Source organism: Vidua macroura, chromosome 13 (genome assembly GCF_024509145.1).
Source record: "Vidua macroura isolate BioBank_ID:100142 chromosome 13, ASM2450914v1, whole genome shotgun sequence".
In the NCBI taxonomy this organism is placed as follows: domain Eukaryota; kingdom Metazoa; phylum Chordata; class Aves; order Passeriformes; family Viduidae; genus Vidua; species Vidua macroura.
The window spans coordinates 18,192,440-18,219,357 of record NC_071583.1 but is presented as its reverse complement, the minus strand read 5'-3'; the positions used below and the strand labels follow the sequence as shown (position 1 = coordinate 18,219,357).

At 39.3% G+C, this 26,918-nt stretch overlaps 1 protein-coding gene across 5 annotated transcripts in view; it reads right to left on the bottom strand.

Annotated features, from left to right (window-relative positions):
• Window positions 1-358: 358 nt before the first annotated feature.
• Window positions 359-26,918, bottom strand: part of ATP2B2 (ATPase plasma membrane Ca2+ transporting 2) — a 399,188-nt gene continuing 372,628 nt past the window's right edge. For 3 of the 5 annotated variants that reach the window (XM_053989797.1, XM_053989798.1, XM_053989801.1), the window contains 4 exons: window positions 26,279-26,490; window positions 24,614-24,721; window positions 20,758-20,940; window positions 359-3,913 (listed from right to left, as the gene is read on the bottom strand). In XM_053989797.1, coding sequence (XP_053845772.1) covers window positions 3,602-3,913; window positions 20,758-20,940; window positions 24,614-24,721; window positions 26,279-26,490 — 815 coding nt within the window. In that variant the 3' untranslated portion in view covers window positions 359-3,601. Of the gene's footprint in view, window positions 3,914-8,297; window positions 8,354-14,378; window positions 14,551-20,757; window positions 20,941-24,613; window positions 24,722-26,278; window positions 26,491-26,918 lie in introns of all 5 variants that reach the window. The other 2 variants (XM_053989800.1, XM_053989799.1) reach the window with 2 other exon arrangements.

Genomic DNA, 26,918 nt, shown 5'->3' with positions numbered 1-26,918 from the left:
CATCAGTGACAGGAAAAGCCTTAGAGAGGTGTTGTTCTCAGGGTCAAGATTAAACTCCCTGTTCCCTAAGCAAATTCACTCCATTATTTGACTTTCCTGAGCACTCAGTGCAGCGATTTCCCTGCAGCACTCCCAGGAGCATTCCCAGCTCCAGGCTTCCTGGCCCAGGCAGGCAGGAATTAAAGCCCTGGGGCTGCTCAGCCCCTGGGGCAAGGAAAGCAAACTCTGCCTGGGGAGCAGGGTCCTCACTGCCAGTCCAGATTTACATCCACCTGCACATCCAAATATCCCAGCGGGAATCCAGAGCTGCATCTCGTGATTTCAGGTGAGAATAAAGAAAGCTGTTACATTCAGACCATTATTGTTCATGCTGCTTTGTGAATTTATTTCTTTAAATTTTCCACTTGTGCTCCTGCCAAGAGAGATCTATTAGACAGAAAGCAGCAAGAGTAAATCTTTTATCATTTTGTTTCAAACTATAAAATAATTTACATCACATATTTTACTTACTTTTGTCTTTTTTGTTTGTTTTTTTTTTGAAACCACAAACATTCCAGCATCACACTGTAGGAATAAGAATAACAATAGAAAGCATAACCTTTTGCATAGTATTAAATGAACAGACAGAGTAAGTTCTTTATTTACAATTATTGTCTAGATAAAAAAATTCATAAAAACAGATGAATGAACATATATTAATAACCCCTAGTGGGATGGATTGCCAATGTACCACTGTATTGTTGTCCACAAATCTCATGCTGCTAAGTACAGTACGTAGAGAGCGAGCATTTATATATTGCAGGGAATTTTAACAAACTGATCATTTTGGTTTTTGATCCATTGTTCCCATCACAGAGAGGTCAAGCAAAAAAAGAAAGGAATTGTGATGCACGACTTGTAGTTGAAAGGTCATAGCTATTCTGCTTAAAAAAAAAAAAAAAAAGTCTATCATTTATCATATACATAAAGCACAGTCTCTGCTCACAAAAGCCCAAGTTTTCTATGCATCTCAGTTTATATATGTTTTACTATATATACACAGAATGCAGTGTTCATTTTCTTAACAGTTTTCAAGTCTGCAAATGGTACCTTAGGGAGGGGGTACTCCTACAGGAAAAAAATTCAAAAATTAAAAAAACACGAAATGGAACCGAGAAAAAATATGGAGAGTGTTGGAAAACAAAAAGGCAAACAGTCAGTGTGTTAAGATGCTGAAAAGAAACTGTTCCAGTATTAATAGCTTCTGTAGATGTTCAAGTCCAAAGCTAGAGGCTTCCCTGTCAATAGATACCACTTTTGTCTTCTGGCCAGAGATGCCCACGGGCCCCAGGGAGCCAATCCGTGGTGTACAGGGGAACCCCCAGGTACAGAGCACCTTCCTGCCTGGGCGCCCCTGGGGCCAGCTGCCACAGCTGGGGCTCCTGCCAGGTGCCTCTGCTCACCTGGGCACCCTGCCTGCACCTCAGGGCTCAGGGTGAGCCGCAGCCAGCGGAGCTCCCAGCCCAGAGTCCGGCAGCTGGCAAGGGAAACCGCTCAGAGCTTTACCTGGCTGAGAGTCCTGATGCACCCTGAAAACATCGGGGTTCAGTCTGCAGTTTGGCCATGAGTCTAAGCTCGGTTTGGAGAGTTCTGGCTTGGTTAAGCTGCTGTGACTGCAGAGATGCACCACTGTATGGAGCCAACTTTAGGACAACCAGAAAAACACCTTAACAACTCAACAGATCGAGATGGTTGGAGGGTGTTTTGTTCCAACACGCCTGGCATAATCGATTGTGTAACTCCAAATGTCTTTTGCACTGTACAGTTATGGAAAAAATCATATGCTGAAAAGTCTCCAAGCAAACTTTATATTAAATACAAAAATTATTTATGAAAAATCTGTGATCCACAAAGTGCTTAGCATTCAAGTGGTTGACATAGCAATTGTATAAGCTCATAATTTTTATGTTTTTAGGGCTGTTACCATCTTGAAAAATGTTTGTCGCCTTCCATACTGCAGGTTTTCAAAGCAGCTTTCTTGGTAGAAAGCTCAAGGTAAAATAATGTATTACTGTGTTACTGCAGGAACACAAGCTTGATTAAAAAAAAGAATCACACAAAGCACATCTCAATACACAATTAATAAAGATTCGTTCAGTCCTAATAGTGCAGAAATTAGATTTTTCTTTAAAAAAATCAAAGCAACAACCTACAGTGATTTTCATCCAAAATGCCAACAGCCCATACTTTGCAAATAATAAGGAAATAAATGCCTAAAGTACTAATTGAAAAGGATTAACACAGTATATCACAAGATTTTAACATTTCTTTTATCTCCATATAGACAAACCAAATATAACTTATTTTAAATTATAAATTCATTTAATGTCTCTCTAAAAATAGTTTCCGAAGCCATTGCTGTATGTCTGAAGAATGAAATAGCCTCCATTATTGTATGTTGCACCAAAACGAGTTCAAGCAGATTATCAGAGGGAAGAAAGGAAAAAAATAAAAGGAGAGAACCTGATCATTTTGATTTTTATTTGAAACAAAGGAAGCCTGGTTTACCTCCCTGTATATAGGATCACAATGCTACATCCAATGTGTTATATTTTGGCTTCTTTTGTTATTTACTAGCAGTATCTACATTATTAACAAAAAAAAAAAAAAAAGACCAAAAAAAAAAAACAAAAAAAAAAACAAAACCAAAAAACCCCAAAAAAGAAATCAGGCAGAAATCAGAGCACGGTTGTAATAAAATATCCAGGGTGCGAGAGTACAGACATTTTCAATGAGCTGAGCTGAGCCATTTTTATACTACTTCGGCAGGAAGTGCTTTCTTAACCCTACAAATAGTTAAGGATATTATCTACAGGTTTGTAAACAAATTACATTCTTTTTTTAGGACATAAATAAGTTAAAATAGTCAGAGCAATTTGAGCAGAAACAAGGCAACATGCCAACAAAGAAACTTTATATATATATAACTATATATATATAGATAGATATATACATATATATAATTAATTATCTATATACTTATATGTATATATCTCTATATATAGTCTCATAAATGTTTAAGTTCCTCTGTCCAACTGGTGCAAATCTACTGTGCAAGTTAAGCTTTGCAACTTCAAAAAAGTTATTTAAATTAATCTATACAATTGAGTCCATGCCACACAAGCATTTCAAAAACTCACAGACCAGTGAATTGGATAAATAGCCTCAGAAAGAAGTCCTCTGCAGTTCCTGCTTAAGGAGGAAAAAAAAACAAAACAAAACAAAAAAAAAACCCAAAAAGGAAATAAAAACAAACAAAAAGAGAGAAAGAAGGGCCAGCAGTGTACAGTACATTCATGCAGGAGGATTTTTTTTTGTTTTTGTTTTTCTGAAAGGGAATGGGGGGTATGTAAATCAGCCATTCATTCTTTCCCCAAAACCATTGTGATCAACAATTCATTCACTTGTCTCAGAGTGAATAAGAGTTCAAACAGCTTTTCAGCCAGCAATGTTTTTAATATATATATTTATATATCTCGGTTGCTGTGGGGTTTCTTATTTTATTTTACTTTAACTTTTTATATTTCTTTTTTTTTTTTCCTTTTTGCAGTGACCTTTTCAGCTAAAGTGATGTCTCCAGGCTATGTATTGGGCTTCCTGGACTAGAAGAGGTAGCTGATTTACTTGTATCAGTTGTAAGATTGATTCCACTGTCGATAGCACTGTTGTTCTTGTTCAGCGAGGACGGTGGACTCGAGTTTTTCTTGAGAGCAGGGTCTTCTTCTAGGTCTGTGTCATCAATGAGTGGGATGTGGGGCTGGGAATCTTCTATCCTAAATTCAGGATGAGTCATAAAGTTGTGAATAGAGGTTCTAGATTCTGGTTTTTCTAAACCTTCATAGAGAGAGCTACGGAATGCCTTCACGACGCGGATCTGGGGGGAGAAAAGGAAAGGGCTGTCAGAGGGCACCTCCCCAGGGCACAGCGGGCAGAGAACACTTGGTGAAAAATGTAGCACATGGTTAGGGCAGTGCAGGCAGCTGGAGTCCAAAGTCTCTGGATGTTATATGCATAAACGAGTGGCTCAGTTATGTGCATTTTGAATGTCTGTACCAACTGCAATATTAAAATAAACCAAGGTTTAAAGCCATCAAAGAACTGATGGGGAGGAGTGGTTAAAGAAAGCCAAGGTCCACTCGTGTGGTACATCCCTAGTAAAAGACAAGCCATGTTAATTGTAATGCAAATGTCAAACCATGCATGTTGATAGTTTGTTTTTTTTTTTTTTGCAGTGAGTAAGTAGAAAGGCTTTTTTTAAATTAAAAAGTCTCTTTTGTATTGTTGTTAAAAAAACCATTACACATAACATATCACACTTCACAAACAGAAAAGCACGGAACACGGACACGGTTGGATGGGTACGTATGAGACACACACAGGAGCCAAGTGTGAAAACTAGAATATCAATGTTTTAAAGCAAAATCTAAATGGATGCAGCCAAGAGCACAAAAAGCCAAGCAGACAAAGTACTAAGCGTAATCATGCTACCACAGGGGGAAAAAAAAAAAATCACAGTTACCACATGAACAGAGATAACTTGCACACAACAACTACACTTGGAAGCCTGGATAATGTGAACATAGTATCGTTGAACCAACTTTTATTTGTCCTTCATGCAGATGTGAGGTAAACACTCGAGTATAGACCCACTGTTCTAGCCATTCAGCTTGTTAATAAATAGAAGAACATGTAATAAAATAATGGATTGGTTGTTGGGTTGAATTGAGTCCCATTGTTAACAGCGAGCTGTTTGGATTTGGTGTCTCGGTCGTGCAGTTAAATGCCGAAAGCCACACGATTTATGCCATTTATGCAGTCTTTAAAGCAGGTCAGTGACCTGTGCCAGGGGCCACCTAATGCCAGAAACCACCTGGCAGTAAGAACAGAGGTGAAAACCAACTCAAGACTCAGCCCAGCGATTCTCAGGGATGGTGCCCACCATTTTCCCAGCAGGAAATGGGAGGAGCAGAGCGAGGAGCGGGAACGCTACGTCCTCTGTGGGTGGGCAGAGGGAGGGATGCTCTCTATGTCCCAGGGAACTACCAGTTCTCAAAAGAAGTGAAGGGTTGTGCTGGGTTACTGCTGAAAAAAACAGAACTTTTTGGAAGGGAGTGGAGGGGCAGAGAGGAAAAAACAGAATGGCAAAACGTGATCTGTTGGCAAATGTTTCATGACTAAGTATGAGTTCTATCCCTCTACTTCCATGTAGCCCATGAGCGAACCTTGAGCATTTCTCAGGGGGGAGACTAAAACACAGGCAGAGGCAGAAAAGGTGCAAGCAGGTACTGTGAAAGCTTCTCCACACACATTTGAAATGGTTTGGTGGTTGGCATGTGGATCTTTTTACATGTAAATATGCTGCACATATTGGTTGGCCTGATACACCACTTTGGAAAGCTTTAATTCCTCTTTTCCTTGTCAGACTGCACTTCTGTAATGGCATGGGCCACAGGGTTCCAGCTGTGGGGTCCAGCTGATCCCGTGCTTGGAGCTGGCCAAGTTGTACAGAATTTCAGCACATTTGACGAGGAGGCTGACTTGGTTTAGTTTTGTTTTGGTTTTTTTTTTTTCTCTTTGTTCTCGGTCCTTGTTTATGCTCTCTAAATTTAAAATCTTTAAAAAATCTTAACAGCTGAAGTCCTGCCATGTTCAGATCGTTGGGTCAGCCCAAATACTCTCCCTTCCCTTCACAGATCCATTTGGTAACAGCAGGGCACAGTACAAAAAGTAGTTCATGTGACTGCTTAATGCTCCAGGTAAGAGGATTGGAGTGGCACAGAATGGCTCAGCCAGACCTTGGGGTGTGAGAACATTTTAGGTTGGAGAGATGCAAGAGGGAAAATTGTCTTCCACAAAAAAAATACCAACAAATAAATTTTGAATCAATTTCATCCACTGCAATCACACAGTGTACCTAAGAGAGCTCCTGGAATTAAAAACCAGGGGTTTATGAGAGCTGAATCTGAGCTGTGTGAGGGCTCTGTAGAGTCAACAAAGTGGGGTAAGAGATTCATCTGCATTGTTAAGACAGAAAAGGTGACAAATCCCTTCACTATCTATGCCCTCCTAGCTTGTCTTTTAAAGTGCAGAGTAATTAGTCTAAATGATGAAAAAAATTCTATGACTGTTGAGGCAGCCTTAAAAACCACATTCCCATATTGCCCTATTTTAAATCAGGAAACTTTTTGTACCGTGGGCACTTTCTAGTATGGCCTGATGAGGTGACATTTCTGCAAACCTCCCCATTATTTCTGCTTTCCAAACACAAATACCGGTCACCTCTTCAGCTGCAGCTGGATGCTAGAGCTCATCAATTAACAAGATAATTCTATTTTCTTGGAAACAGCCACTTTTTATGGCATAGACTTAGCTTCTATTTGCCAGCTGGATTCTTTATAGTGAAGGTAAATTTTTACTTAAATAAAAGAGTTTGATATTATCCTGAACAGATCCAGCAGGATCCAAAGAAAGGAAAGCTTTTGTTCATCACACAAACTGTGTTTAAGTCTGCAAGATTTAGCAAGGGAGGAACTGATGTCAATTTGTGAGCTCCACGTCCCACAGTAGGGAAAGCATCTGTATTGCTTTAATACCAACATTTGGCATCTTGTTTGGATTTAATTCCAAGCCCCTAATCAATCCAGGGAAAACTACAGATTCCAGCTGTGTTTGACAGGCAGCTCTGCAAACGTGCCTGCCATGACCTGCATTTGGGGCTCTGCAGTGGCTCTGGAATTAATTAATTAATGAGCCATTGCAGGGGAGCAATAATGACTTTTAGCTGCATGGTCTGAAGATAGAACTGCAGCCTCTCACTTTGGGTGAAGGTGTGTGGCAAAATTTTTGGATAGGATTGTTTGGGTCTTGCAAGAACATTGAGGTGTTTCTGGAATGGCTTCTACTTGTTCACATTGGTTTGTTCTGGAAATATTAGCTTAGAACTGCTTCAGCTCTGCTGACACCTAAGGTAGGTCACCTTCTGAAGGCAATGGTAATGGAAGGGCCAAACTGGGCAAGTCCCTAAAGCTGACAATAAATCAAATTACATTTCTAAAGAGTTTTCTTCACAAGGGAGCTGTAGAAACCCGTATCTTTAATTAAAATTTCTCTACAGAGATGTATACTTGTTTTCCACTAATTTTTCACTTTAGAGGAAACTCCCTCCTCAGCTTAAAATGTTGCATACTTAGCTTGGCATCCAGAAGAAAACTTTTTTTTTTTTTTTTAAGTCACACATCATTCAATAACAGAATTTCTGCATTGCAATAAAATTCAAAATGTCCTTCAAAGCCTGTCCCCCAATGGATCAAATTACTGCTTTCAGGGACAAAACTTAGTGGAAACAAAGGCAGAGGGTTTGTTGCATATAAAGGTGGCATTTTAATTTCTCTACCATAATACTACAATATTTAATTTACCTATTACACCTGATCCATCTCCCAGATTTAAAAATATTATTTACCCAGAGTTACATGGCCCAACAGCAACAAATTGTTTTAATACATGTTTAAACTCAAGATTTGAGGTAGTGTCTGGTGAAAAAATGCTTTGGGGCTTTGCTGAAACAAAGCCCAGGCAGTTTTGTTTTTTTTTTTTTTTTTGAAGATAAAATAAAGCAGATGAACTTGGGATGTTGTTATGGCTGTAAAAGCATGGAAAAGCAGGGACATCCATGATGGATAGAACCTGGGAAGTGTTGGTTTAGTATGAACTGTGTAGAGTTCATGTAATGGTGTTTCTTTATGAGACTGACAATGCCAAGGGAAGACAAACAGTAAGATACAGCTCCCTTTTCTCACAGTAATGGAGACAACAGAAAAAAATGAACTGCTTTTAACAAAAGACTGCGGGGACAACACTTCAGGACATTTTTGACATTGCTATAAGTTTCCACTTCTTTCTTCTCTGGAGCTGTAACAGAAAAAAACTCTTCAGCTTCATCCCACCTTGAAAGTCAGATTTATTATACTGCATCAGGCAAGAAAAAAAAAAAAACAACAACAACAAAAAAAAAAAAGAAATAGAATTTTAGATACTACAATTTTTTTTTTTCCCATCAGAAGAAAAAGGTGATATTCAGAATGTCAGTCCTAAGTACAACCATCTAGGCAAAATCTCCAAAGCCTGGTAAGCACCAACAGCTGTGTTCTGGTTGTAGTGTGTGGGCTTATACTCGAATGTTTACCTGGCTTCATCTAAGCCAAGTATCTGGAGTTTGGTTCACATTCATTTCAGGCTCAAGGTTAAAGACTCACAACCTCTTTTTATTTCACTCTCTCCTGCTGAACCCTTTTGTCCAATGTTCTCTAGCCCTCTGGGAAAACAAACACATTTAATATTCAGACAGTAGAGAGTAGGGCACTGCAACAGCAAATAAATTCAATACTGAAAGGTCAGTAAGGTGATTAGTATAAAATTGTAAACAAGAGGTCAATTTTGCAAAGAGATGCCAACTCTTAGGTGTAAGTGAGACTATTCTAGGTCAAGACTAAACTGTAAAAAGGTAAAGGAGTTTGGTTAAGGACTATTGCACATGGAAAGCTTTGAAATAGAAAACATCTTCAGTATATTGGGATTTCTTTTTGAATCACCCCAGTTTTAGGTGAGGAAAATCAGATTAGGTCTCCACAGGAGATGTTGCATGAATTGGGGTCACCTGTAAATGTTGGGCCTCCTATGTTCTGGGGACTAGGATGCAGAAGTTGAGCAAATTCAAATATAAAGTTAAAAAACATGTATAAAATTTAGAAATTCTAGTTCTCTACTTTAACGAGTGAAACAGATGCATAACATTATCTGTGCTGCTCTCTTCCCACATAAAGATGCAGCAAATCCTGCAAGGGCTGCTCAAAATTCAAACCACGGGCAGCAAGGAAAGCAGAGCACCCACACAGGCCTGGTTCTCCTTCCACAAAAGGGCTGAATTCCACTGTATTTTAGAGTAAAAGAGCAGAGCCCTGTGCAGGGCTTCCACTTTCCACAGCAGGATCACTGCAAAATTATGGAGTTGGACATTTTTGCATCAGATTTAAATAAATCACACAAGCCTTTAAAAGAACCTGTTTGTGCTTTAGGATCTAACCCTTCCTGCCATGGCACGTCTCCACTTGAGGGCTTGAGTTTATATTTAGGCTCTAAATCTGCTTAATTATCCTTCAGGGAGGAGATCCAGGAGTTGATTTTGATTTTTTGCATATCCCAGGAGGGTTTTGTCAAACCTTGGTTACAGCCAGTGGGAAGTCCTAGGCTTTAGTATGGAACCCCAGTCTCTGGTTCAATGGTGCAACTTTTAGAAACATAATTTTAGCTGTGGGTTTGATTTAAGTTCTGCTTGTTCCATTTCCTCCTGTGATGGTTAAACCTTCCTGTATAGAAATTGCCCACTGGGCTTGGTCTGTGATGTGAATGTAGATTGATTCTGAGCAGCAATCTTTGCCTCAACATTTATTAAAATAGATGATTTCTTTAAAAGAAATTAGTTCCCATTTTTCTTCATGAAAAAAATTCCACCCAAGCAAGACTTTAGCTCAAGTTTTAGCTCTGAATTCTGAATTATTTCCTTCATAGAAAATTAAATCTGTAAGAACTATAGAAGCTCTTCATACACAACAGCTTGCAAACAGTTCAATGGACTCTTTAAGAGGATCTCTTGGGAAATGGGCTGTGAGAGCCACTGGAGTTGAGCTTGCTGAGTGCCTCACGTGGGTGTGACACAGTTTGCAGATGCTCGTGGCCTCGTGCCAGTCCACAGCAAAGCCGTGGGTGACAGCTCCACCTGTACCTGACAGTTCCTGCCCTCGTGCCACCCCCAGCAAACGCTGAATGTTCTACACAGGACACGTTCTTGGCACATCTCAGAAACCACAACCACTCTTTAATTAAAAGGGGAATGGGAAAGGTTCTCTTGCCGTGCAAGTGAAGCCCCAGTTCTGGAGGCTGTGGCCCCTCCAAGTGAGGCAGAGCACAAATCCAGCCTTAAGGGTGCTGTGCTCTGCTCTTGCAGGAAGAACTTCTTAAAAACCAACCAAAAATCAACCAGACAGAAAAATAAGCCAAAAAAACCTTCCAAGATCTGTATGATGGACAAATGCCTCTGAGAGCATTTTTTGATTGATTGATTGATGAGGTTTTAACTGCTGCTATAAAATTTGGAGTTGTGACTCTGTGTTTTCTCCTGTCTCACCATACAAGTGGGTTATTTGAGGCCACTGTTGCTGGGGTTCATGAAGTAAAAAGTTTCAAGTGATTGCTTTAAATATTCACTTCTAAAAACCTCTGACAAGACAGTTCTCATCAGAACCAAGAAAAAGGACCCCTGGGAGGTCTCTTTTCCTGGGGTTTTGTTTAGTTTGTTTGTTGTTTCCCCAGTGCTCCCTAAACTTAAAAATTAGAATATTTTCTGAAAGAAAGGAGTGATTTTTTTCAGGGACCTGCAGTTCCTGACTGATACCACTTGGGAAGAGTATGAGCTCCATATGAGAATGAGAGGAAGAGCAAGTACAGAGGAATATTAAATGTGTGTCTTTCTTGGAAATTCTGCAACTGTGTTCTTTTGCAGGGGTTACCTATTGCTAATGCAAACCTCTGAGAACCAGGAATACACAGAGAAGGATAAAGACTTGTTTACTTTGTGTACAGTTAGATATTCTCACCCTCTACCTAACTAAAAAATCTAGTGGTAAAAGCTTTAGTCACATACTCAGTGTTAAGCACAAGATAATTTTTGGTGTTACTAATTCTGAGCTTCAAAAGGAAAAAAGGATGCTGCACTGCCCCAAGGTTCTGGGGTATTTTTCCCTCCAAATAAAACATAGAAAGAAATGCATATAAAACACAAATCCAGCAGAGGTTGTACCTGAACCCACCCTTAACTCTGCAGTGCCAGAGCTTTCAAATGATGGAAGTTTGTGTCTGTAAATCTGTGTCTGAGAAGATCTGACACCACCTTGCTTAACTTCCCCATATTTTCATTTTCAGTAGCTTAAAGGTTTGCATTAAACAGGTGCACATATTTAGTGTGCATTTAAATGAATTCCATAATTTTATCAGAATATACAAAATGCCAGGTTTTCATTTGCAGGAATTTTTGCTCTGTTTAAAGCTGCAATGTCTTTCAAAAGAGATAAGAGACTCACAGACCTCGCTGTTACCCATTAATGGTGACATCCAGAAATTTGTCATTTGTAATCACAAATCACACACTGATGGCTCACTAGGGAAACTTTAGTATTGTATTAAATATTCCCTTGTACAAACTGCTTTTAATTAAGGGATCCCACAACTCTGAATGGGCCATATTTGTAAATAGCTGTTAATTACAGGTAATTACTTGCTGACCTGTTTCACAAACCACTCTAGGGCTGGATGCATTCCACAGGCAGACTTCTCTTTAAGCAAGCACAAAGCTTGGAATTAAACATGAATTTGCCCAAAAGGGCTAGAAAAAATAGTCCATTAAAAAAAATCCAAAATGTTACTATAAACCTGCAGGAGACATCTCACAGATTGGCAAGGTGTCACAATAAACTTTATATTAAAAAGCAACACAATTTGTAAAGAGCTTCATGAATGCTCTGTTTAATTAGACTATCATATCAATAGAGCATCATGTGATTCCTATTTTTTTAATTAAGTATTTATTGATATCAGACCCTCTCCATTCTGGGCTCCCAAAATGACTCCTGAAATATCCCAATTGTTGCAACATCCTGAGCAAGTTTCAAGAACTAGACCCTGTTTTCCGTCCTAGACTCTCAAGGTTTTCCCTTGATACTACCCATAATACATTTACATATATTTTTAACAATCCTGAAGACTGGGAAAGGCTTCAAAATCAGAAGTACAATTATCCCATTATTCCCTTCCACCCCACAGGAAGAAAAAAATGGGATTTCAGCCATTCTGAGCAGCTCAGGGGAAAGCAGCCAGCCCTGTGTGCCCACACACATTTTAAGCACAGAGCTGGAGAGCAGCCCTAGGTGAGCATTTTGCAACAGGGATTTCCTCAAAAAGTGCCAGTTCACAAAAATATCTCCCATTTCTATGAAATTTGGATTAGGAAAGGTTTTCCAGGTTCTTGAATATGAGCAACCCGCTGTAAATACCCTATTGAAAAATAAAAACCATGGGGGTTTTACTAGATGGGGTTTTTCACTGCCATTCATAAATGTGTGTCTTTGTAGGAATAAATCAAAACTTTCCCTAAGTGTTATAACTTTTGATTTACTACCAGCAGACATTCTGCTGTGGCAATAAAACACCAACACTACAGAATAACTGCTTTAAAATCCCAATCTCTAATTGCCCCCTGCCCTAGAGATCCTTATCTCTGGGAATTTTAACAAATCAATAACCTGGCTTTTATTTTACTGAAGAAACGTGGCTATAACCACGAGGAGCTCTGGACACCTGTTTTATTTCTCCAAATGAAACATGACAAAGGCTGGAGCAGATTCTGCTTTCTCCTATTAATTAACTTCAGCCCATAAACGAGTGAGGCCCTTGTCAAGCAAGACACAATAACATCCAATTCTTGTTGCTTTGCTGCAGTGGAGAGTAGAGAGGGAAGATAAATTGTCTATTTAAATTTTATTAGATCTTTCCTCCTAGAGTGCTGGCTACAGCATATTAAGGAAACATTTACCACAGCACAAGCTGCTCCCAGTTTCCTGCTCAAATGGAGAAATTCTATCCCAGGCAATCATTCCCTGGATGAAAAGCTGCTTTGGGATTTTGGGGTTTTGCGCCCTGCTCAGTGTGGAAATGAGGGAACCTGGGCTCAGGAACCCCCATGACTTCACTTCCCCTGATCCTGCTGCTGCCCTGGAATAGTTGGGGCTGTTGAGGTGAAAGTTCTCAGGCCAAACTTCCCAAGACAAAAATAGAAAAATATAGAAAATTCTCCAAGAAGCAACTGCCAAATTGGGAACCTAAATAGCTTTAGCAAAAATGAAGTTTCTCCTTTAAATCCAATAAAACTTCTGGTGCTGTGCTCTGCTCTTGCATGAAAACACTTTAAAAACCAACCAACCAATCAACCAGACATGAAAAAAGCAAAAATACCCTTCAGAGATCTGTCTGATGGACAAATACTTCTGAGACTATTTGTGATTGTTTGGTAAGATTTTAATTGCTGCTATTAAAGTCATGTCTGAATGTTTGGTGTGCAAATACTGTGAGGGTTTGCACTCAAACAGAATGGAAAGGTCAAGCTTCCTTTTTCCTGCAGGAGTTCTGGAATTTTACCCCCTTTTCTTCTCTGCCTTTTCTCTGTCTGCCTTCCCTTTCTCTGTTGGCCAGGCAGATAAGAGCAGCTTCTTCTGTATTTGGCCAACTACTAAAACTTGTATAAGGAATATACCCAATTATCTTCTGAAGTGTGTGACAGGCTTGTAAGCTGAGTTCTACACATTTAAATGTTCTTTTAATGCTGTAATAAAAATAGTTACTCACAGTCCTGAATAAATAAAAATCTAGAAACAGAGTCAGATCTTTCTGAGCAACTGGCATTTTTCACAGCCCTTCCTTATCAGCTGCCTCAAAGATTTTTCCTTCACTTCAGTACTTCTTCAGGAGATATTTCCCATCTAAAACCAAACTGTGTCAGGATATTAGGATTCAGAAATCTGTTTCTCCTAAAAAAATGTGTTACCACACTGATTTTGTTGTTTCAACACTGTCCTTTAACTTGTCTAGGTCCCTCCTGCTTCAATGCTTACCTGCATTGAATTGCATTACCTGCCAGTGAATTTAGAGATGATAAATCTACATCTAAATATGACAGAGATAATAAATCTAAATAAGATAGAGAGAATAAATCTAAATCTAAATAACACAGAGGTAATAAATCTAAAACAAAATAAGATAGAGAGAATAAACTTAAAGAAGTCTTTCATCTTTCATATAAAGTTTAAGCCTGGCATCATAAACTAGATTCCCTGTTTCTTGTTCCTTCATTTCCACGTCTTTCCTGGACAAGTTGGTGGAATGGTCTGATATCTGAAAAGCTCTAGAATCATTAGAAGTCTGTATTTTAGAAGCAGTAGAAAATAAAACCTGAAAAAGGAAAGAAAAGCTGACAGAGAGCCCTCAAATGAAATTAAAATCTCCTCACAATAAAAAATGCCCCTAAATTCCTGTCCTCGCTGTGAGTTAGCAAAGAGACAAAGAGAGAACAACTCCTGGGGAGCATCTACTGTACACAAAGTAATCATGTCCCGGGGTTTGGAGCTGATTAAAGGGGGAGCAGAGGCTGGGGAGGGGCAGAGGAGCTGAGTCTGGAGCGACTCTGGCTAAGTTGGCATCTCTGAGGGTCGGGTGCAGTAAGAATTCACACTCACGCCCAGCCGCAGCAGCAGAGGTGCTGGTAGGAGAGGAAAGAGCATTGGATAACGATACGTGACTAGGGCTAGAAATATTGGTTACATCCTGGGTCTGGCTTGTGACGGAGGACTGTCTCCTGAGAGCCCCCTGAAAGGAAGTGCCACTCTTGAAAGTATTGACTACTTCGATCTGTAACGGAGGAAAGAACGAGACAAGTTGCTTAAAGTATGGATACAGTTGCATAACTGACAGGAATAATCATGAAAAACAACAAATCAACCGTGCACGCGCTTCTACTCCAGCTGGAATCAAGGTGCCCCTTCTCAGTGTTTTTAGAAATGATTCAAATTTTCTGTCTGGATAAAGTGAGGTAGCTCCACAGGAGGCAGTGGAGCTGCATCACTTTAAACAAGTAGAAGATTTGAAATAACAGGGTTTTTTTTTAAAGTTTAAACCATTTTATTTAGAGGTAAATAAAATCAGCTGGAACACCTGATGTAACTAATCTCCAGTCTTTTTTTCCTACTGAGATTCAAATTATGCTGTTATGTCTCTCCAGGGAGAAAAGTTCAGTCACTCAATTGGAATTTGCGGGATGGGATTGGGGATGACACTCAACCAAAACAGAAAAACTTTAAAATTCAATATATGACTCTATTTTGTCAACAAACCCAGGGTTGTCAGTAAACTAGTTTGATAAAATAATTCTTCCACTATTTTAGCCAACCTTTTCTGTAATGAAAATTTGTATAAATTTAGCACAGTGATAAAGAATGTTTGGGGTTTGTAACTGGAGATTAAAAAGTATTAATATTTTATCTTTATACAGAGCACTTAAAAGCACCCAGAAAATGATGTGGAACTGGATTGATTATTACAGCAAACAACATGACAATCTTCTACTTATTTTCACATGCCTGCTGTATTCCCTGTTTGACAGATCCATCCTGGACACCTTCCTCTTACTCCCCACCACAGAGGATGAGTTCAAAACAGAGCTGAGTATTTCAAGGCGTCCTTTGGCACCAGTATAAACCCATAAAAAGCAGGCTCTGGGTACAGAGGGAAAGCCAGGGATTGGCAGGAGTAAATCCCACAAATCCCTACAGCCCAAAATGTCCTCTGTGTTGCATTGGTGCCACCACAACAGACAAAGCAGCGGATTATCCACGGGAGGAATTCACCCAACTACTCGTTTGAAGTAACCCGCTGTTACCAGACCATGCAACCCACATTTCTGGAGATCTCCAGTCTAGAAAGAGGTAAATTGGTGGCATTTTTATCAATTTAAACAGCACAAATCTTGGTGCAAACTCTCCTAAATTTTCCAAGTGGGAAGCGCTAGAACGAATTTATGATCTTCTGCTGTGGTCAGACTTAGGAATAAACCAATTTGCATCTTTAATAATATGGATGTTTTCCCTCCCTTAATCTTGTCTTTGGCCATCACTGTTTATTTGCCTGCATGTTTTTATAGGAATAATCGACCACAGCCAGCTGGAAAAGGGATCCCAGGTTACTGCTGTGCAATTATCACAGTGAATTTTCCTCCACAAAGCCCAAGCAGCTGGTTTGCTCTGTCTGAGCCCTGGTACCATTTCTCTGTGCACACCCAGGGCTGGGCAGTGTTCAGCAGTCCCCACAACGTTGGAGAGCTTTGGTTTTGGCAGCAGAATTACATGTCCAGTGCAAATCTCACAGTGAATCAAAGGCAAATCACAGTAAATAAAATGTGAGGTGAGTTTGCACGTGGGGTAGGGGACCAGGGGGATCGTCAGCTCAGGCTCATGGAAACACCACATGGCTCAAACCACTGGTGAAGTGGCACATTAAATACTCACCTGAAATGCTCTACAAAAGTAGAATTAAATACAGATCGTGGGTTCTTAGGGTCTAACCCAGGTGACAGAGCACTCTTCAAAAGAGACCATTCAAAAAAGACTCTCACTGAGGGCATGAAATGAGTACTTCTGTGATAAACCCTGAGATGTGCAAAAGCCTTCCTGGCAAACTGAAAGCCTTTGGTACAAGAGTGAAAAGATGAGGGAAGATCTGTATTTAATGGTTTCTTCAGAGAAGAAGAATTACAGCCATGTAATTTGCTTTTCTCCTGAAGAAATGAACTCCAGCTGTTCATGGATATAATTCCTGGTGGGAAGATGACAGCCTCCCCAGAATCCTAAAAGCTGAACATTCAGGGCTGTGCTTTGCCTGAAGCCAAGAAAGAAGAGAAGAACTTGGCCCAAAAGTTTGTCTTCTCCAAGCAGAAAATAACAAAGAAAAGAGCTCACGGAAATAAACAGTGCATTTTGAATTAAGGTGGAACCTTTTAATGACAAAGGAATGCATTTATTTAGAACAATTTGAGCTGCTAAAAAGGAGAAAGGAAATAAAAATTCATAAGTTAAAAAAAATTCCAACACGATATAGGAAGCAATCATGTTTTGATTATAGGCCTTCAGGTAGAGAAAAAATACTGTCCTACATTAGAAGCTTATCCATAAGGTCGGCATTTTTCACACCTGTCTCATTTTTCTCTATGTTCTATATTCTAGAAGATCCATTTTTTAGGTGTGCACAGCAAATAAGAATATCAGTGATTATCAATTAAAAAAAAATTTAAAAATCTGATAGTAGCAGAACAGTCCTGGCAGAACAGATACTTCTTCCTGATTTTTAACACAGAACAGATTTTCAGAAGCATTTCTGTTGTCATTTATGTGAGTAGAACCCAGGTCTCATTCCCCTAATCTCTAAGCAGGACATAAATTTAAAAATTAAAAAAAAAAAAAAAAAAAAAAAAAACTAAAAAAAAGCCACCTTTCTGTAAGAAATAAAAAATGTTTCCATTCCACTTACATGGGGCTACCACGATGTTTTCTATATTAAAAGCTACATGGAAACCATAAAATGAGGTGCTGGCTTTTTATCCAACTTCAGAACCTCTTGCCAGGAGTGACTTTCACTGCTGGAAGGTTTGAATTGGTTCAAAAGAAAAGTTTTTATGTTTCTCACATGAAAAATGAAGCGTGAAAAATGCAGTCCAGCACCTTTGTGTGGTTTTTTAGCATCTGAAGAGGAACACTCTTTAAGTAGCAGTTACCATGTCACCTGTATTTTTTTTTCAGCTTTTCCTTTTATTCTCAGAACATTCCAGGCAGTTATTTCCCACTTGAGGCAGATAAAGCAAACTGAATTTCAGGATGAATGAAGCAGAAGAGGAAAGAATCAGGCCAGGGGTGTAAAATTCTGACAAACACGAGAAGTTTTTGAATCCCCTCGCTTCAGAACATTTCCATTCTCAAATGTGAGGGAACTGGAGAAGCTTTCAATCTACAATTAAAGGAGGTGAGATGTGGGGGTTCTTTTCTGTTTTTTTTTCTCAGATTATGCAGTTTGGCCTGAAGGTGAGCTTGATGAACTTCCCAAAGGCTGTTAGACCTGCCAAGAGGGTGTGATCAGTCTTGTCTTCCTTCAGAATGAAGAATTTGTGAGAACGGCAACAAAAACTTAGGGGAAAATGTGGAAAACTGTTGGAAAGTCCTGTCTCTGCAATTTCAGACCCCTTTTAGATCCTCCTCAAACTTGCATCTCTAAGATAAGCCATTTGTGAAGCTTCACCCCTCAGTGGTCATCTGAGAGAGCTTTCCAGGAAGGAAACATTTCCATTCAGAGAAGGGGAGCACACATCCATCCAGAGATTCCCCATTGAATATTTATCAGAGATTCCCTATTGAATATTTATCAGAGATTCCCTATTGTATATCTATCAGATATTCCCTATTGTATATTTATCAGACAACAAAAGATCTAAATGAACAAAAGGAGGCCAAAAAGAGCATCAGAAGTCGATAGCCAGTCTCCAGCCTAGTTATGTGCATCTTTCACACACCTTCCTTTCAAGTAAATTTATGTGTGTTTTTTATAGAAACAGAAAAATCCCAGTGGAAATCCCTCCTCTGGTGCCTTGGGTTGAAGCCTCTGTTTGAGAGAGGATGTAGCCAAAAAAGTCTCATTAACACTGCAAAATTTCCTTAAGTGACTGTGTTGTCAGCTTGGATGGGTTGAAACGGGAGCACTCCAGGGAAGGTGTGCTGGTTGTCTGAAAACAGCACCCAGCCTGTTGTAGGTCCTTTGTTTCAGCAGTGAAGGCTTTGCTGGGAGCTGGGGCCACCTGTCCAAGAGTGACTGAAGAGAAAATGAAGGCAAATAGTCCAGTTTACAGCACAAGTGTGGGAAATGCTGTTGTTAGGATTGAATGACCAATCTGGTCCTGAGCCCAGAGTTTCATCCTGGTCTGCCATCCTCAGAGATATAAAGTGAGGGGATGCTCTGCCTTCTTCTTCCACATCTCCAGGAGTGCATTAGACAGCAGAGGATTCCTGCAAATCCTCCCAGGGATCCTAAAGATATCCCAAACCTTTCCAGGAGCTCTTCTTTTGCTGGCCTCCTGAGAAATGTGTTATAAAGGAATGAATCCACCTGAATGGGCCCCACACACAGCTCAGGGGTCAAATTTGACCTAAGCCCATCACTCTCCACTGCACACCTGGGCACTGCTTTGCAATCTGTTGGCCCATCTTCTTTTTTCTTTTTTTTTTCTTTTTTTTTTTTTTTCATTCCACAGATGTGAAATGGATGCAAAAAAATCAAAGTCATTGAGTAAATAAAATGAGAAGAAAAATCACGGAGGTCTCTTAGCAGAGAGGAGGGAGACATCCTACTAGAGGTGCTTCTACAACTAAGAGCAGAAAGGAAACCAAGGTGGATGTTAGCAAAGAGACATAATTAATGTTCATTTGGGTTTAAGTAGTGGAAAAGAATCATTTCTCTGTGAATTAAGTGGTCAAAGAGATGCAGAACTAAAAGCTACCTCTCAGACTAGAAAGAGAACTGGAAGGATGTCATTTGCTTTGTGTTGCTCGAAGTTGTTTACACTCACCCCAACCAGAAAGACATCCTGACAGAAGTGCCAACAGGCAACACTCCTCCTACAGCCACCAGGGAGAAAAGAGTGCACATTTAGAGGTCATCTTTCCCTGAAGGTCACCAGTACCTGGGTACCTGTTTGTCACTACTGAAATTTGAATTTTCTCTAGTGATGAGTGCTCCTGACTCAATGGAGTCAAGACACACAAGCTCAGAGCTGAAGATCCGTATTTAATCACTTACCACAGAACCCTGGGAATTCCCCAGCTCTTAATCTCTCTACATTTTATGCTCTGCAGATGCAGCCAAGAGACCTCACTGCCCTAATTTGACTTCTTTCCATCATTTTTTATTAAATTCATGGCTGCATCTTCCCCCTCCCAAAAAAAAGTATCAATTTGTAGATGTGAAAAAGCAGAATGTGCTGTTTATCTTGGATGAAGACAAAACCCCCAAATCTTCTGAGACAAAAATGTTCTTTAGAAGACTCTTTCAAGGAAAATAGATCTTTTTCTTCATTATTCACCTCTTTTTCTTGTCAGGCTCATGTAAAACACGCACATCTGATGTGGTGATATCTGTTCTCTGCTGCAAGCTGGCAGAAATACTTGATCTTAGAAAGATCAAGCAGAGCACACCTGAGTGCAATGAAACACTTCACTGCAATGGAAAAGGCAAAATACTTCACATGATTTTCTTCAGCACTCCAGGACAAATTTCACAGCTCCTTAACCTGCACTATATATAGCACCATGATTCAGTGCAAAGGTCTGGTATATTAAAAAATGCCGTGGATTTTTGTGTTTGGCAAAAGTTGGGGAAAGATATTTCTCAGGAATCATTCCTAATAGCCAACTCTTACACCTCAATATTTAATGGCTGCTTAATTCCTACTAAAATCCAGAACACATTTTTCATTACCTAATAGGAAAGGAAATCAATCCCTTTTAATCGTGATCGATGTGTGGCAGTGCCAGAACTGAACAGATTTATTTTTTTAATCAAATTGTACATCATACTTCAGACTCAATTTCAATTATTCTGTTAGTGCAGCAATGGCAGCAACAAGGTTTTTTTTTTTTTTTTTTAGCAAATCAGGCAATACGTTTTAGAAAGCTTTCATAATATTCTGCGAGCTGACGTTGGCCAAGCAGCACAATTTTATGAGCTGTCATCACTCTAGGAGAAAAAGAACATCCAGTCACGGTATTCCCAAATCACAGATCCCTGGTTTTGCATTTGATCATTTTATATCTTTTCAGTTTGTCTCTTCAGCTGCACACACCCCCTTTGCTCAGTTCCCCTTTTTTGTTTTTCATGTTTTTCCTTCGGGAGCAATTAACCAGTGCCATCCTCCACACACACAGCCACTCCGTGGCTTTCCTGTTAACATTAGCTCGCCTTGATCTCACATTAATCATTTCTTTGGGTGTTTCCAGACCTTGTGGGCATTTATTTTTAGCATACCTGGGTTTGGATTCTGTTGAGCCCTCGGAACCAGAGGATTTGTCCACGTCGGAGTTCTCTCTCTGCATGATCTATTTCTTCAACATCTTCATTGAGCTCTTCCTCAGGGACCTCCTCCTTCTCAGTGAGCCTCCCTGCCTCCTTTAAAAACTTTAGCCTACTTGTTGGGATGGTTGCAATGACCTAAAATTACAAAAAAGTACTGAAAACATAAGCCTCATTCAAGAGCAACAGTATAACAATCTGCTAGTTACAGAAGAGCAATCATATTTAGTGAGGTCTATAAAGGAGAGCTAAGCCTGTTCCTAACAGCACTTTGCACTTGGACAACTCCATTTTAGTCCCAAAAATATTTAATTTATTGTGTAAACAACTAGCATGACTTGCACCACTAAACCACAGTGTGGAGCAGGTTCAAGGCTGGGCAAAGTCTTATCAAGTAAATAAATAGAAGGTAAAACAAGATGGAAATATTTCAATGTAATTATGTAAAGAAAATTTAAGCAGATTGATAGCTCTGCAATTAGAGTTTGGTTATTTGCAATAACTTGTGGTAATAGGAGGTGAAAACTCATTGTATCTCATGCTGATAAATCTTCTCACACTCCCCTGGTTCATGGATTCAGGTTCCCTTTGTTCCAGCAGATGGGATGCTTTTCTGGCATTTATCAAAACTGAGTTTTCTGAAAGGTGTGCATCTGGTTGTTGGATTTCTCATAGGGCTGTCTCTCACTCTGTCCTTACCATCAGTAAATTCTGATTAACTTAACCCCTCTTCTTATTCTCTTTGCTCACCCAAGTGGTCCTTGGAAGTAACTAATACAGGAGAATAATCTTTTAAAATTGTAGATACTGCAGCTGGACAATTATTTTAAATCCATTTCAGTGTTACCCTGTTGGGCAGTCATTTTCTCTTTGTTCTGATTCCTTGCATAAAACCAGGAGCCAATCATGGCAATTTAAACAAGACATTACCTGGAACACACTGAATGCTTAAAGCAAATCTCCTGCAAAGCAAATTTTTAAACCCACTTAGCAAAAAACTGCTGCAATTTTCCTTTTTGTCTTCTTTTCAGCAGTGAGCAACCACAACAGTAGAGCTCAGATGTATGAAAAATGAAGAGAGAACCGAGACAGCTGCCAGAAAATTGGTGAGGAGAGCTTTGGAAAACTGGAATGGGTGCAGTGAAGACACATGGAAAGGTTCTGGATATTTTCAGGGTGAAAGCAAACCTCTGAGTTTGCTGAGGGTCTCCTTGAGCTTCACAGTCCACAAGGCCAGTTTTATTATAATGTTTTAAAGACAGATTGAAAAAAAAAAAAAAAAAAAAACAAAAAAAAAAAAAACAAAAAACCAAAATAACCAAACCAAACCCAGCTTCTACACTACTATAAAACCTTTTTAAAGGGGGGTTGAAAAACAAGATCCAAACCTGGAAAATGAATGGTGTGGCATGAGCAAAGACAGAAGAGGAGAGAAAAAGAAAGGGGAAATGCTCATCAATTAAATACTTACTGAAAGTCCTTCAGCCTCCCAACTTTCAAACTACAATGCCAGCACTCTACAGAGAGAAACTACTGCAAACTCTGGGATCTGATGAAAATGATGGTGATAAAGGATTTTTAAGCCAATATTAATAAAAATAACTCTATTGGGTCAGGACTGTGTTTGACACAGCAGCACCTCAGCCAAGCTAATGAGACTCTGCTCTAATTCTTTTCTTAAGGTGTTTACATGGCTCTTTTATTATTCATTTATTTTCTGTATCTGCCAACACCCACCCAGTTCAGGACACAGACTCAATAGATGCAGGTTAAAGAACTAAATATTATTCCCAGAAAAATGATCACAGTTTTAATAAGTGATCAATAATTCTGGGAATGGGATATGAAATACTTTAGAAAGTCTTGGTTTTCAGAAGAGATGGGAGCTGTCAGAAAACTGTCCCTCCAAGCACCTCAAATTGACTTGCTGGAAACTTCTCCTTAAATTCCTTTCAGAAGTGCCTGCTTTGACACCAAAACTTGGAAATCTTGATTGCCTTTCATGGCTCACAAGAACAGCATGTTCAGCACGTGGATTAAAAAAAAAATAAAATAACAAATTTGTTTTGTGCTGAATTAGAAAGAGTCACAGCAGCAGAGAAAAGGCTGAGACAGAAGAGAAGCATCACTGCTAAAGGAAAAGAATTCTCTCTCACTGAAGAGCTCCATGAAGAAAGGCCTGCCACAGACTGTAAATATGGACACAATTGATTTGCTTTAGCATCCTATTTTCTCTTCTGGTCACTAAATATTGACCACAAGACAGATATTTTTCCCCTCTGTATTTGCTTTCTTCTCAGAGCTAAAACTGTGGAGGTGTTCCAATACCAGTTTTAACTTAATGTCTAAGGTCTCACAATAAACCTGGGGCAAGTAAAGTGAAAAAAAATTGCTGACATTAGTATTAGTTCTTGGTGGTTATGTAATAACCATGGATAACAAAATTTAGAAGCCAAAACGTTTGATCAAAGGCTGTGGGAAATTTTCACAGCTGAATGAAGCAGTTTGGATTCTTTTCCCCCTCCCTGTTTGACTTCCCCTTTCTCCAAAAGTTGCTATATTTTCCAAACAGAAGGGGGGAAAAAAGCCAATAAATCTTTCCTTTTTGAGATTATCAAACTGATTTTAGGTCTTCCTCCTGCAAGGCTTTAAGTCAAATCTCAACCTCAAGTAATAATTACAGCAGAATCATCTAATAGTGGTGGTTTTCAGCCAGATATGCATTAAAAGCTGTTCTGATTCTGAGCTTTTTCTAAGGAAAACTGAGGTCAAACTGTCAAAAAAGGTGATTTTTTTTTTTCCCAGAAGAGAACAAATAATCAGAATTGAAAGCAAGCATTTATTCATTACAATTCCAGTAGAACCACAGCAGAATTCAATTGCAGTGGACAATTTCTCGACTCTTTATAGAGGCAAACTGTGGATCTACAAATCTTTTTAACATCTGAGAGAAAAAAATGTAACTTCACATTTTTCTTTACTGCACCAGGTGACAACAACTTAAATACCCTGTTAGTGCATTCAGAGGTGAAAAAATATTATTATTATGAACTTTGCAACCTGTGTTTGCACATAAAAGAACAATGTAGAATGTTAATACTGATTGTGTGTGTGTATGTCACTTCCAGAGAGTTAATCCCAATTTATTTAATATCATCTCATTGACATTTGTTTCTTCATCAATACATAATTCTATATTAGCCAATGATGAAAGAGGATGTGGCAGAAATTGAAAAGCACATGTTAATTTAACTGCCATTTTCTACAACTATTAAGGGCAAAATTTTTTTGGTTTTTGAACTCCCTTTTCCATCCTGCACACCCAGAATTAAGTGGATGGAGAATCACTGCAGAAATATTTTAAAGGCATTGGAATTTTTCCTATGACAGTAGCCAGAATGACAATTTCAGCAAGGGAATGAGCTGGTTGACCTAGAACTGGAACTCATTTCAGCTCCAAAACTTTGCCACATCCTACAGGAGGAATTCCATTCCAGGGAAGGTCACAGTGCATTTGCCTTTGCTGCATTTTTTTGTGACTAAAAGACTGAAGTTGTGACTCAACATCTTTCACAAAAAAGCCTAAGTGAAGATGGCCCTGGTGATAGCACACCCTGCTAGAAAGATCTGAAAATTAACAAAAAGCCCCAAAGGAACAGAGGGATAAATCATCCTTACTAATAAATCTCTCCTTGAAGCTCTCAGAGAGCACCTTGAGTTTCAGTGAGGGCTGCACTGGGCACTGAGAGAGGAAATCAGAGGAATATCAACAATATCACACCTTTGAATGTGCAGCTTCCTGAATGCTTACCTGACCCCACACCAGCTCTCCTAATCCAATAAATACACACCACATCCACTGGTCCAGCTGCAGGGGAGAACAGCTGAATGGTTTTCCTCCAAACTGGACAATTACTATCTACAAAGAGAAGCACGGAGGAAAAAGGGTCAATTTTTGAGGGGGAAAACGCAACAAAACAAAAACAAACACAGCCAGACCAAAAAAAAAAAAAAAAAAAAAGAAAAATCAAAAAACCAACCAACCAAAAAAAAAAAACCAAAAAAAAAACCAAACCTGCAAAATTTTGGTCCCAAAAAAACCCCATCAAACCTTACAAACTTTTGCATCCCCAATTAAAAGTGAGAAAAAAGAAATAGCAGTTCAGACTGAAGTTCCTCAGCCTCATATTTAACAGCGGTCGGATACGAATGGTCAGGAAAAAAGAGAACAGGACAGTCCCCATGTGCTCTCCCAGCTCCTGCTTTATTGACCCTGATCCAGTTCATTTTGGAATGTCCAGTGCAAGAGAGGCTTTTCCCTCTGAGTAACATTTTATTGTGCATTTCCAGATGTGCATCATGGAGGGTACAGAAAACTCTAGATCTGTTGGAGGAAGGTGGTGGGAGAACCCCACACCTTCAGCAGGATAACAACACACAGTCTGAGCAGACTGAGAAGGTTTTGCTAGCTGAAAATCAGATATTATTGATATTTCTTGTTAATATTGCTGCTGCAAAATCAGAGACCTGAAATTGCATCCAGAGATTTAAATTGTCCAAGTTTTAAACTCATGATTTTGAATTAGATGTTAAAGACCATCGCTGTGAAGTTCTGCTCCTATCACTGCTGCCCTTCCTCCAATATTCAGTTTATTGAGAAATTTCCCTTTTCAAATCACTGTAGCCCAAGCTCAAACTGCTCTTTCCTCCTCCCAGGAGAAAGGTGCCAATGCTGAGATGCCACTGCAGAGCTGAGCAATAATGGCAAGATAAAAACAGATTTCTAAATTATAATATCAAATAGTATCAAGTACAGGATGGATGCCAGCAAAAGAATGGATGCAGGAGCAGAAGGGGGAATTCTTACAGAAGAAAAATTTGGGAAAAATATGTATTACTGTGATCATGTTCACTTGTGATGGGGCAGCAAACTCAGGAGAGGAACATGAGGAATCACAGTCCAGGGGCATCATTGCTGGGAATACTGAGCAGCATTGGGCAGTGACATTGAACAGAAGAACAGTTCAGCATCAGCTGTTTGAAGGTATATTTGCCTTTTCAAGGAGTAATAAATAATTGTAAAATAGTAAAAATTGTAAAAAAGTTGTTATGCTATTAAACAATTTCTTCTTTAAAAACCAGTTACAGTATCAATGATGGCTGTTATTATTGTACATGCTAAGATTAATTTAAGAATTAACCCAGTTATAAGGATCAAAATTTCTGTTTTATTAGTATGGCTACATAACATTTTCTATTATTAACACTTGTATTATTGGGAAAATACATGAAACCAGGTGCTTTACTATTAAATGGGCCTCCTGCAGCACTTAGATTTAAAATCAAAGAAAAAAAGGAAAACACAGAGAAGAACAGCAATTTTGTGTTTGATTTTTTGAGTGGATTTGTGATGCTTTGAGTGATGATTTGAGTGGATTTGTGATGAACAGCAACTGATTCTTGCCCAGAGTTTTACCTGAATGGCGAATGTGCCCAGGACAATGGTGCAGAAAATGGGGTTTCTGAAGATGCCGTCAAAGACGTTCCTCTCGCCGTGGATCTTGCGGGCGTTGATCTCGTTGAAGAGCTGCATCATGACAAAGGTGTTGAAGATGATGGTGTAGTGCTCGGAAGGAGGAGAGTGAAGAGGGGCGTTCCTCCCACTGTCAATCTTAAACATTTTCTCACCTAGGTGTAAGACAAAAATAAAAGTTTCCTCCAGAATGAATCAAACTGGTTTATATTCCCCGTGTTTTCTTCAGCCTGTTGCCTCTCTGCTCTGCTTTTTCTAGATAAAACTTTTCTTGGACCAATGAGCAAAACACATCTCAACTGAGCAAGAAGCTGTTAAATGCTGACTTTTATCTAACAGTACCTAACTCCTGTCTAACAACACCTACACAATGTTGTCAGTCCTACTCTTACCTACCCAAGTAGGAATTACTCTGAGCACTCAATTCTTTCAGGTGTAACAAAATCTTAAGGTCATTGCCAGAGTGTTTGAATTTTCTACAGTGGTTAGAAGCCACTCCTCTTCATCAGGTTTTACCCATTTGCTAATCCAGTAACCTCTGCCACACACTGAAGGATATCAATCACAAAAAACACAAGCATTC